This window comes from Polypterus senegalus, unplaced genomic scaffold, assembly GCF_016835505.1.
Source record: "Polypterus senegalus isolate Bchr_013 unplaced genomic scaffold, ASM1683550v1 scaffold_3503, whole genome shotgun sequence".
Classification (NCBI taxonomy): Eukaryota; Metazoa; Chordata; class Cladistia; order Polypteriformes; family Polypteridae; genus Polypterus; species Polypterus senegalus.
In genome coordinates this window covers 729-12,989 of record NW_024386189.1, presented here as the reverse complement: position 1 = coordinate 12,989, position 12,261 = coordinate 729, and the positions used below count along the sequence as shown (strand labels likewise).

The window sequence follows — 12,261 nt, the reverse complement described above, 5'->3', positions numbered from 1 at the left end:
TTGCAACCCAAAGTCAAGATCAGTTTGCATTTACATGGAAGGACAGACAGTACACCTTTCAAGTACTGCCACAGGGATACCTACACAGCCCTACGTTGTGCCATGGACTTGTAGCAAGAGATCTGGCTACCTGCTCAGCTTTGGAAAAGGTACGATGTTTCCATTATGTGGATGATATAATGTTAACTGGGGATGAAGCATCAGTAACAAAGGCATTGCCAGTTTTAATATCCACATGGAGAGCAGAGGCTGGGCTATCAATAAAGACAAAATCCAAGGACCCACCAGAGAAATTAAATTTCTGGGCATGATGTGGTTTGGACCAGAAAAACGAGTGCCCCAAAAAGTAATTGACTCTTTGTATAAGTTAAAGGCACAAACTAACAAAAAAGAAGCTCAATCCTTTGTGGGTTTAATGGGCTTTTGGAGAGCATTTGTGCCACATTTGGGGATAATTTTACGACCTATACATGATGTTGTCAAGAAAAAGGCACAGTTTGAATGGACAGAAAAACAACAAGTTGCTTTTGAGGCAGCTAAAGAAGCTTTAGTCCAACACAAGGACTGGGACCTTTAAAAGCTAATTTGCCTTTCGAACTGGAAGCCACAGAACAGAACAATATTGCTACGTGGAGCCTATGGCAGAAGCACAGCCAGAAATGTATTCCCATCGGCTTTTGGAGCCGACAACTAACAGGTTCACAGACTAAATATACACCACTTGAAAAGCAGCTTCTTACAGCATACTGGGCTCTTTTGCACAATGAGAGACAGACAGGTCCTGCTCCGGTAAAGCTACGCACTAACTTGCCCATTGCTGGGTGGGTTAGAGATAATGGCCTGGGAGCGAGAGCAGGCGCTGCCCAAAATCAGACTTTATGCAAGTGGAAATGGTATTTACAAGCCAGAGCACACTTTGAAGGCAAAGACACGAGTGCCTTACAAGGGGCTATGGCCGGAGCTGTGATTTATGAGGATCCAGAGGACATACCACCTGTTGTGCCTGTAGTGGAGTCGCCCTTTAAAGAAGCCCCAGCATACAGTCATTTGACACCAGTGCAACAGGAGAACAGCTGGTTCACAGACGGGTCAGCAACTGTGGAAGGAGGTACAAGGCTTTGGAGAGCAGTGTCTTATCAACCTCACACTGAGACCATCCTGAAGCAACAGGGGGAAGGTAAATCAAGCCAGTGGGCTGAACTTATTGCCGTCGCTATGGCATTAACAGAAAATCAAAGCTTCCCTGTTGTTGTTTATACTGATAGCTGGGCAGTTTTTCAAGGACTAAAAGTGTGGATCACAATGTGGAGAAGGGCTGCTTGGACTATTCATGGGAGAGAACTTTGGGGTGGCACAGAACTGTGGGAGCAGCTTTGGACAATGGGCACAAGAGGGGCAACTCTCATTGGTCATGTAGATGCCCATGACCCTATGATATCCCTTGAGAGGCTTTATAACCAACAAGCTGATCTAATAGCTGCGGTTCGAAAAAAAATCAACCCGAAAGAAGCCTCTGTAGCAAATGAAGACCTGTGCCCCTATGCTGCAGTAAATGTAATCGAGCCTTCCTTAATATCATTAGCAAGGTGGGCTCATGAAACTTCAGGACACATTGGAGCAGAGAAAACATATCAATGGTGTCATCAGCGATGTATACCAGTCACTATTGATATTGTTAAACAAATAGTGAACAATTGCTCCACATGTACAGAAGTAAAACAATGGCCCCTACAGAAGAAGGCAACTGGTAAACTGAAGAGAGGAATGGGACCAGGACAAATTTGGCAGGTGGATTACATTGGGCCACTGCACCGAGAAAATAGACTATTATATGCTTTAACTGCAGTAGATACCTATTCTGGACTGTTACAAGCTTATCCATCAACAAGAGCTGAGCTGAGCTGAGAGTCACGTGTGCTTTGCAAACGCTAGAGTCTGTTGAGAGTTGTTGGTTTGTTCTGTGGTGTGAGATTTAAATAAAAAAATACATTTTGCTCTTAAAACTTGGGTTTTGGTTGCCGCTAAGGAACCGTGTGGAATTTTAAAGCTTTTTTCCCTTTAGAAGGGTTTTTTTTTTTCGCCGCACAAGAGCAAAAGTAGCTGGGTGTTTGGAAGTGCGCTTGGAAAAGTTACTTGTACCTGTACCTGTTCTTCTTCTTGTTATCTGTATTTGAATTAGCATCGAGGAGGCAGGATAGAAAGCAGCAGTAACTGATATCGGCATTTGTAAATAAATAACCGCGTCGTCGTAACAGCGATTCCTTAGTTTAAAGGAAAAGAAAAAAAGGCCGCGGCTGACTTCAAAGCAGTAAAAGGTGGAAACTCAGTAGTGCGCAGGTAAGCGGCCTGCGTTAAGACGCCAATCAGGCACAAGGAGCAGTAGGAGCAAATAAGGTAGTAAAGTTTTATTTATTTGTTTATTTTAGATTAAACAGTCCTTAGCGGTCCAGAGGCAGAACAGTTAAGTGGGCGAGCGTATTGGTTCATTAATACGGGGAATACAAACAGTGCGAGGAAGAGCTTATAAGTAAGAAGAGAGCAAAGTTAGAAGAGACAGAGAAAAGTAAAGTTAACCTCATAGAAAGGCAAATAGCAGGCAGCTGAGAGGGAGAACAGTACAGGAGCTTAAGGGGAAAAGGTGTAAAATATCTGTAGCAGATCTTAGTGTTACCATTTAAGTTAAGGAGCAGCTGAAAGAAGAAGAAATTTAATTTTAAGAAAAAAAAAATAAATAGTTAAGGCAGCTTAGTAATCCCAAATCAAATTTTAATAATGAGGCCAGTGCAATGCAAGTCCTGTTGGATGTTGGACTTTTAGATGATGGTTTGGAAGAGCCAGTTGTCTATGAGGGCTACATCTGCAAGAGATGCCAGCTGATCCAGCACCTCGAGCTCAGGGTCGCTGAACTGGAGGAGGAGTTGGCTGACCTGCGTTGTAATAGAGAATTGGCGGACTTGGCCCAGGTGTCCTTTAGAGAGATAGTGTGCACCCTAAGGTGGCGCGGGAGGAGATTCCAGACCAGACAGGTAGGAATAGGTGGGTCACGGTCACAAGGCGTAAGGTAAAGGGTGCACACTGTCCGGGGGCATCAACCCCAGAATTAGAAGTGTCTAACCGTTATCATGTCCTGGCAGAGCTGGACGGTGACTCTGATAATTCTGAGGTGGTAGGCAGGGTTGAGGAGCCCCAACGGGCCACCTCAAAACCAGTTCCCAAAGAGAGAGGTAGTGATAGTTGGGGACTCAATCATTAGGGGGATTGAAGCACAGGTGTGCTCCAGAGAGAGAGAGTCTCGTACGGTGTGTTGCCTTCCGGGAGCACAGGTGGGAGACCTCCCTGGAAGGGTGGATAGGCTCTTGGCCAGAGCGTGGGTGGATCCAGTTGTCATTGTCCACGTTGGAACAAATGACATACATAAGGGTAGTCTGTCAGTTCTGCGATCCAAATTCAAAGAGTTAGGTACCAAGCTGAGGAGCAGAACTGACAAGGTAGTCTTCTCCGAACTTCTGCCTGTGCCACGCGCCAGTCCAGGTAAGATTGAGGAGATTAGAAGGCTTAAGCGTGGCTCAAATCTTGGTGCAGGGTAGAAGGGTATAGGTTTATGGGGCATTGGGACTCCTTTTGGAACAGATGGGACCTGTTCTGCCGTGACGGGTTACATCTGAACCGGAGGGGCACCAATGTATTGGGGAGGCGTATGTGTAGGCTAGTCGAGGATTGTTTAAACTAGGGAATGGGGGGGCAGGGAGTTTAGGACAGGCCAGATTTAGATCTATACATGGAAGAACAAACAATGGTGTAGAAATAAAATGCATAGTAATGTAAATTTTAAGCAAACACATAAAGATAGAAGGATTAACACATTAAAAATAGCTTGCCTTAATGCTAGAAGTATCAAAAATAAGGTAAGTGAGTTGGAGTTGTATGTAGCAGAGCATAATTATGATATTATAGCAATAACGGAAACCTGGCTAAATAACAAAGATGGGGATGAGTGTAACATAGAGGGATACACATTTTTAGGAAGGATAGACAGAACAGAAAAGGAGGTGGGGTTGCTGTTTATGCCAAACAGGGTTTAAATGTAAGTCATCTTCAGTTGGATGATGAGCCCCATCTTAGTGAGGACATGTGGCTTCGCCTGGAAAATATTAGGGAAAAAGGTCTTATTTTAGGAGTGTGTTATAGACCACCCAATTCAGACAGTAATTTCAACACACATCTTTTAGTAATATCAAAAGGCAAGTTTACAGGGGATATTATAGTCATGGGGGACTTTAATTATCCAAATATTAACTGGGATAACCTTACAGATGGAGGAGCACAAGAGCAGGAGTTTTTAGAAGTAATCAGCGACTGTTTTTTAACACAGCATGTTAAAGCACCAACAAGGGGTGAAGCCTGTCTGGATTTAGTATTCTGTAATAATCAGGATAGAATTGAGGGTGTAGAGGTGATTGAACCACTAGGGTCAAGTGACCATAATGTAATACAATTCTCAGTATTTTGTAAGAGTACAGATGCAAAGACTAAAATTGTTAAGTTGAACTTTGGTAGGGCTAATTTTGAGCAGATGCGACAAAGTCTAAGTAGGATAGACTGGGATAAGCTTTTAAATGTGGAGACAGTCGAGGAGCAGTGGAACAGGTTTAAAATGTTTTACATGTAATGCAGGACAGATACATACCTAAATTTGGAAGTAATAGGAAACTAAAAAACTCCACGATGGATTAATAAAGATTTAAAAAGAAGTTGCAAAGGAAAAACTGCTGTATAAGGCATATAAGACTAATGACTGCAAAGAGAATCGAAGCGTATGAGAGAACATGAGGGCAACCATTAAGAAGGATATCAGAGAGGCTAAAAGACAGTTGGAGAGGAATATAGCAGATAAGGCGAAAGAAGACCCCAAGAGATTCTTTCAGTATTTTAGTAGTAAAAGAACAGTTAAGGAGGAGGTCAAGTTCATCAGGAATAGTAAAAGGGAATTAAAAGATACAGACAATGAAATAGCAGATGCCCTAAACTTACATTTTTCTGAGGTGTTTACAAGTGAACAAGTGGATAACCTCCAGAGGTAAACACAACTACTAAGGAGGTACTGAGGGATTTGGAAATTGTAGAGGGAGAAGTGCTGCTCAGATTAAATAAGATGAAATCAAACAAATCACCAGGCCCAGATAATATTTATCCTTGTGTTCTTAAGGAGGCTAGTGAGTACATATATAAACCCATGACACATATTTTTACAACAACAACAACAACATTTATTTATATAGCACATTTTCATACAAACAGTAGCTCAAAGTGCTTTACATATTAAAGAATAGAAAAATGAAAGACATAATTATAAAAATAAATCAACATTAACATCGAATAAGAGTAAGGTTCAATGGCCAGGGGACAGAAAAAACAAAAACTCCAGACGGCTGGAGAAAAAATAAAATCTGTAGGGATTCCAGACCATGATACCGCCCAGTCCCCTCTGGGCATTCTACCTAACATAAATGAAACAGTCCTCTTTGGATTTAGGGTTCTCACGGAAGGGCTTGATGATGATGATGGTCACGTAGACTTCTTCCTTTTAATCCGTCCATCATTGTTGGAGCATCATGAAGCTTTGAGTAGGTGGAGGTGGCGAGGCCACCACCACAAAAAACCGGAAAAAGAAACAGAAAAGAGAGTAGGGGTCAGTACCGATTTTAGAGCCACCATGAATAGTTGTTATGATGAATTGAACATACAGAGTATCAGGATTAAGTTAAATTACGATTAAAATGAAGTTATAAAAGGCCATGTTAAAGTAATGTGTTTTCAGCAGTGTTTTAAAGTGCTCTACTGTATCAGCCTGGCGAATTCCTATTGGCAGGCTATTCCAGATTTTAGGTGCATAACAGCAGAAGGCCGCCTCACCACTTCTTTTAAGTTTTGTTCTTGGAATTCTAAGGAGACACTCATTTGAGGATCTGAGGTTAGATTTGGAATATAAGGTGTCAGACATTCCGATATATAAGATGGGGCGAGATTATTTAAGGCTTTATAAACCATAAGCAGAATTTTAAAGTCAATCCTGAATGACACAGGTAACCAGTGTAGTGACATCAAAACTGGTGTGATGTGTTCTGATTTTCTTTTCCTAGTTAGGATTCTAGCAGCTGCATTCTGCACTAGTTGCAAACGATTTATATCTTTTTTGGGTAGTCCTGAGAGGAGTGCGTTACAGTAATCTAGTCGACTGAAAACAAACGCGTGAACTAATTTCTCAGCATCTTTCAGTGATAAAAGAGGTCTAACTTTACTTATGTTTCTTAAGTGAAAAAATGCTGTCCTAATGATCTGATTAATATGTGATTTAAAATTCAGATTACAGTCAACAATCACCCCTAAGCTTTTACCTCCGTCTTGACTTTTAATCCTAATGTATCCAGTTTATTTCTAATAGCCTCATTGTATCCATTATTGCTGATCACTAAAATTTCAGTTTTCTCTTTATTTAACTTGAGAAAATTACTATTCATCCATTCTGAGATACTAGTCAGACATTCTGTTAGTGAATCAATAGAATCAGGGTCATCAGGAGCTATTGATAAGTACAGCTGTGTGTCATCAGCATAGCTGTGGTAGGTCACGTTGTGCCCTGAGATAATCAGACCTAACGGAAGCATGTAGATTGAGAATAACAGCGGACCCAGGATAGAGCCTTGTGGAACACCATATTGGATATCATGTGTCTTCGAGTTGTAATTCCCACAACTAACAAAATATTTTCTCCCTGTCAGGTAGGATTCAAACCAATTTAAGACACTGCCAGAGAGGCCCACCCATTGACTAAGGCGATTTCTAAGAATGTTGTGATCAATGGTGTCAAATGCAGCACTCAGATCTAAGAGGATGAGAACAGATAAATGGCCTCTGTCTGCATTTACCCGCAAATCATTTACTACTTTAACGAGTGCAGTTTCTGTGCTGTGATTTGTTCTAAAACCTGACTGAAATTTATCAAGAATAGCATGTTTATTTAGGTGGTCATTTAACTGCATAATGACTGCCTTCTCTAGAACTTTACTTAAGAAGGGCAAGTTAGAGATGGGTCTAAAATTTTCAAGAGCCGAGGGTCAAGATTATGTTTCTTAAGTAGGGGTTTAACTACAGCAGTCTTAAGACAGTCTGGGAAGACCCCAGTATCTAGTGACGAATTTACTATGTCAAGAACATTATCAATTAGCACGCCTGATACTTCTTTGAAAAACCTTGTTGGTATCGGGTCAAGGACGCAGGTGGAGGGTTTTAATTGAGATATTATTTTTTGTAAATCAGGTAAATCTATCCTAGTGAAAGAGTTTAATTTGTTTATAACAGGATGTTGGGGTTTAGGGGGATCCTTAGTGTTGGGGAGATATACTATGTTATTTCTAATATCATTAATTTTTTGATTGAAGAATACAGCGACAGCCTCACAGGTTTCACTGGAAGCACTTAGGAGGCATTCCTTTGAGCTACCTGGGTTTAGTAGGCGATCAATTGTAGAAAATAAGACTCTAGGATTACTAGCATTGTTATTTATAATATTAGAGAAATAGCAGCGTCTCTCAAGACGGACAGTGTTATTGTATTCTGTTATTTTGACTTTTAATATTTCGTGGTGGATAGTAAGTTTACTCTTCCTCCATTGACGCTCAGCTCTACGGCATGTTCTCTTCTTTAGGAAGTCACTGTGCACTGGAGAGATTCCAAAGGACTGGAAAATGGCAAATATCATCCCATTATATAAAAAGGGTGACAGGGCTGATCCAAGCAACTATAGGCCAATAAGCTTAACAAGCATCACAGGAAAATTAATGGAAGGAATTATTAAGGATAAGATTGAGCAACACATGGCAAGGACAGGAGTTATTCTGAACAGTCAGCATGGGTTCAGAAGAGGGAGGTCGTGTTTTACTAACATGTTGGAATTCTATGAGGAGGCAACAAAAGGATATGATCAAAGTGGAGCTTATGATATTATTTATGTGGACTTTCAGAAAGCATTTGATAAGGTGCCACATGAGAGGTTGGGCATCAAGTTAAAAGAAGTGGGAGTTCAGGGTGATGTTTTTAGATGGGTGCAGAATTGGCCAAAACACAGGAAGCAGAGGGTGATGGTGCGAGGAACCTCATCAGAACTGGCCGATGTTAAGAGTGGTGTTCCACAGGGGTCAGTGCTAGGGCCGCTGCTATTTTTAATATATATAAATGATTTGGATAGGAATATAAGTAACAAGCTGGTTAAGTTTGCAGATGATACCAAGATAGGTGGATTAGCAGATAATTTGGAATCCGTTATATCATTACAGAAGGACTTGGATAGCATACAGGCTTGGGCAGATTTGTGGCAAATGAAGTTTAATGTCAGTAAATGTAAAGTATTACACATAGGAAGTAAAAATATTAGGTTTGAATACACAATGGGCAGTCGGAAAATCGAGAGTACACCTTATGAGAAGGATTTAGGAGTCATAGTGAACTCTAAGCTATCAACTTCCCAACAGTGTTCAGAAGCCATTAAGAAGGCTAACAGAATATTAGGTTATATAGCACGATCTGTGGAGTACAAGTCCAAGGAGGTTATGCTCAACCTTTATAATGCACTGGTGAGGCCTCATCTTGAGTACTGTGTGCAGTTTTGGTCTCCAGGCTACAAAAAGGACATAGCAGCACTAGAAAAGGTCCAGAGAAGAGCGACTAGGCTGATTCCAGGTCTACAGGGGTTGAATTATGAGGAAAGATTAAAAGAGCTGAGCCTTTACAGTTTAAGCAAAAGAAGATTAAGAGGTGATATGATTGAAGTGTTTAAAATTATGAAGGGAATTAGTACAGTGGATCAAGACTTGTATTTTAAAATGAGTTCATCAAGAACACAGGGACACAGTTGGAAACTTGTTAAGGGTAAATTTCGCACAAACATTAGGAAGTTTTTCTTTACACAAAGAACGATAGACACTTGGAATAAGCTACCAAGTAGTGTGGTAGACCGTAAGACGTTAGGGACTTTCAAAACTCGACTTGATGTTTTCTTGGAGGAAACAAGTGGATAGGACTGGCAAGCTTTGTTGGGCTGAATGGCCTGTTCTCGTCTAGATTGTTCTAATGTTCTAAAGAGCTGACCAGAAAGCTACACTTAATGGACTGAGCCAGTTAATCCAAGCATATGGAGTGCCTGAAGAAATCCAAAGTGATCAAGGAAGCCACTTTGCTGGAAGAGACGTTCAAGAGTGGGCTCAAGGAGCTGGCATTCAATGGACTCTGCATATCCCATATCACCCACAGGCTGCAGGACTTTTTGAGAGAATGAATGGCCTGTTGAAACTACAAGTTAAAAAACTAACTGGGCACAATCATCTTAAAGGCTGGACTAAAGTTTAAAAGCAAAACTTATTTAATCTCAATAATCGTCCATTGGCTGGGTCCACACCTTTTATGAGACATCAAAATGTCGGAGGAGAGCCACCTGTGTGTGACCTCCGCCTGACAACAATTAGTCCACTGGCAAACAATGAATTAACTCCCACAGGGTTATTGGTTAGGGCACCTAAATCACTTACAATCAAGTTAACCTCCTCAGAAAGACTCAGCTTGGGAATAACAGGTCAGTGGCCAAAGGAATGGGAGGTGAGAATAAATGTTGAAATGCTTGTAACAGATGCATGTTTAACAGAGACATTAGAGATCTGTGTAAATGAATGGTATTTAGTTTTAGAAAATCAAGGCAATAAACACATACACATAGCTGAAGGACAGGCCATATGTAAATTGCACATACAGTGGTGTGAAAAACTATTTGCCCCCTTCCTGATTTCTTATTCTTTTGCATATTTGTCACACAAAATGTTTCTGATCATCAAGCACATTTAACCATTAGTCAAATATAACACAAGTAAACACAAAATGCAGTTTTTAAATGATGGTTTTCATTATTTAGGGAGAAAAAAAAATCCAAACCTACATGGCCCTGTGTGAAAAAGTAATTGCCCCCCGAACCTAATAACTAGTTGGGCCACCCTTAGCAGCAATAACTGCAATCAAGCGTTTGCGATAACTTGCAATGAGTCTTTTACAACGCTCTGGAGGAATTTTGGCCCACTCGTCTTTGCAAATTTGTTGTAATTCAGCTTTATTTGAGGGTTTTCTAGCATGGACCGCCTTTTTAAGGTCATGCCATAGCATCTCAATTGGATTCAGGTCAGGACTTTGACTAGGCCACTCCAAAGTCTTCATTTTGTTTTTCTTCAGCCATTCAGAGGTGGATTTGCTGGTGTGTTTTGGGTCATTGTCCTGTTGCAGCACCCAAGATCGCTTCAGCTTGAGTTGACGAACAGATGGCGGACATTCTCTTTCAGGATTTTTTGGTAGACAGTAGAATTCATGGTTCCATCTATCACAGCAAGCCTTCGAGGTCCTGAAGCAGCAAAACAACCCCAGACCATCACACTACCACCACCATATTTTACTGTTGGTATGATGATCTTTTTCTGAAATGCTGTGTTCCTTTTACGCCAGATGTAACAGGACATTTGCCTTCCAAAAAGTTCAACTTTTGTCTCATCAGTCCACAAGGTATTTTCCCAAAAGTCTTGGCAATCATTGAGATGTTTCTTAGCAAAATTGAGACAATGTTCTTTTTGCTTAACAGTGGTTTGCGTCTTGGAAATCTGCCATGCAGGCCGTTTTTGCCCAGTCTCTTTCTTATGGTGGAGTCGTGAACACTGACCTTAATTGAGGCAAGTGAGGCCTGCAGTTCTTTAGACGTTGTCCTGGGGTCTTTTGTGACCTCGGATGAGTCGTCTCTGCGCTCTTGGGGTAATTTTGGTCGGCCGGCCACTCCTGGGAAGGTTCACCACTGTTCCATGTTTTTTCCATTTGTGGATAATGGCTCACTGTGGTTCGCTGGAGTCCCAAAGCTTTAGAAATGGCTTTATAACCTTTACCAGACTGATAGATCTGAATTACTTCTGTTCTCATTTGTTCCTGAATTTCTTTGGATCTTGGCATGATGTCTAGCTTTTGAGGTGCTTTTGGTCTACTTCTCTGTGTCAGGCAGCTCCTATTTAAGTGATTTCTTGATTGAAACAGGTGTGGCAGTAATCAGGCCTGGGGTGGCTACGGAAATTGAACTCAGGTGTGATACACCACAGTTAGGTTATTTTTAACAAGGGGGCAATTACTTTTTCACACAGGGCCATGTAGGTTTGGATTTTTTTTCTCCCTAAATAATAAAAACCATCATTTAAAAACTGCATTTTGTGTTTACTTGTGTTATTTTTGACTAATGGTTAAATGTGTTTGATGATCAGAAACATTTTGTGTGACAAACATGCAAAAGAATAAGAAATCAGGAAGGGGGCAAATAGTTTTTCACACCACTGTAGAAAAAGTCACACATATTTTAGTCAGTATTGAACAGTTTAAAGGAGAAATAGGAGGGAAGGTATGGGTTTTAACCCCAGGGCAAAAGCCAAAGGCAGGAGAAATAATAGCTGCAGGACCAGGAGACACTAGAATGGTTCTTTTAATGGGCTCTCAGTCGCCCCTCTGCTTTCCCTTACACAGATTATCCTCACGTGTGGAATAATCGGGATAGATGGTTTATGGACTGGATGGAATCGATGCACCCCCTATAACAAAGTCTTTTGGGCTGCTGATACGCCAGGAACGGAAAGGTATGTGACCTTGAACTTCACCCTTACCAAGAACTGTACCTGACAGTTACGAGACAAGACATCTACGGCTCCATTTCACATGAAACTGGAATATCCTGACTTGTTACCTTTACCTGTGATGACTTATGAAGACACTGAAATAACTGTGACTGTGCATAATAACGTATCTGTCTGGTTGGCTATGATGAACTGTAAACCTGATTCTAATGGACTATCATGTTGGACAATTGAAGGGGGGCAACAACTGACTGCAATATCAACACCTGAAAATGATGTAATATTATATGTGTTTAAACAGGAAGCAACAACAAATGTAAAAGCACCAGTAATGTTATGGGAAATTCATAAGACTAGGAGAAGGAATGATTATCCATTTGATGCAACATTACTTAGACAAATGAAAGGTTGTAATAAAGCTAGGATAGCACATAAAATAATTACTGTAGCACTCAACATTAATGTTAATGGGTTTGATATAAAACGTCACGAGTTTCCAAGAGGAGAACATATAGTACCACGCAGTACAGGTGCGACATATAAGTGTAAAAACATACAATCCTTATGG

The 12,261-nt window shown here is 40.9% G+C and overlaps 1 protein-coding gene across 1 annotated transcript; it reads left to right on the top strand.

Annotated features, from left to right (window-relative positions):
- Positions 1 to 777: 777 nt before the first annotated feature.
- Positions 778 to 1,586, top strand: LOC120522584 (ribonuclease H-like; the record flags this gene model as incomplete). Its single annotated transcript, XM_039743448.1, has 1 exon — positions 778 to 1,586. A coding segment is annotated over exon 1 (635 nt), but the record flags the coding sequence as incomplete, so codon positions are not given.
- Positions 1,587 to 12,261: the final 10,675 nt, after the last annotated feature.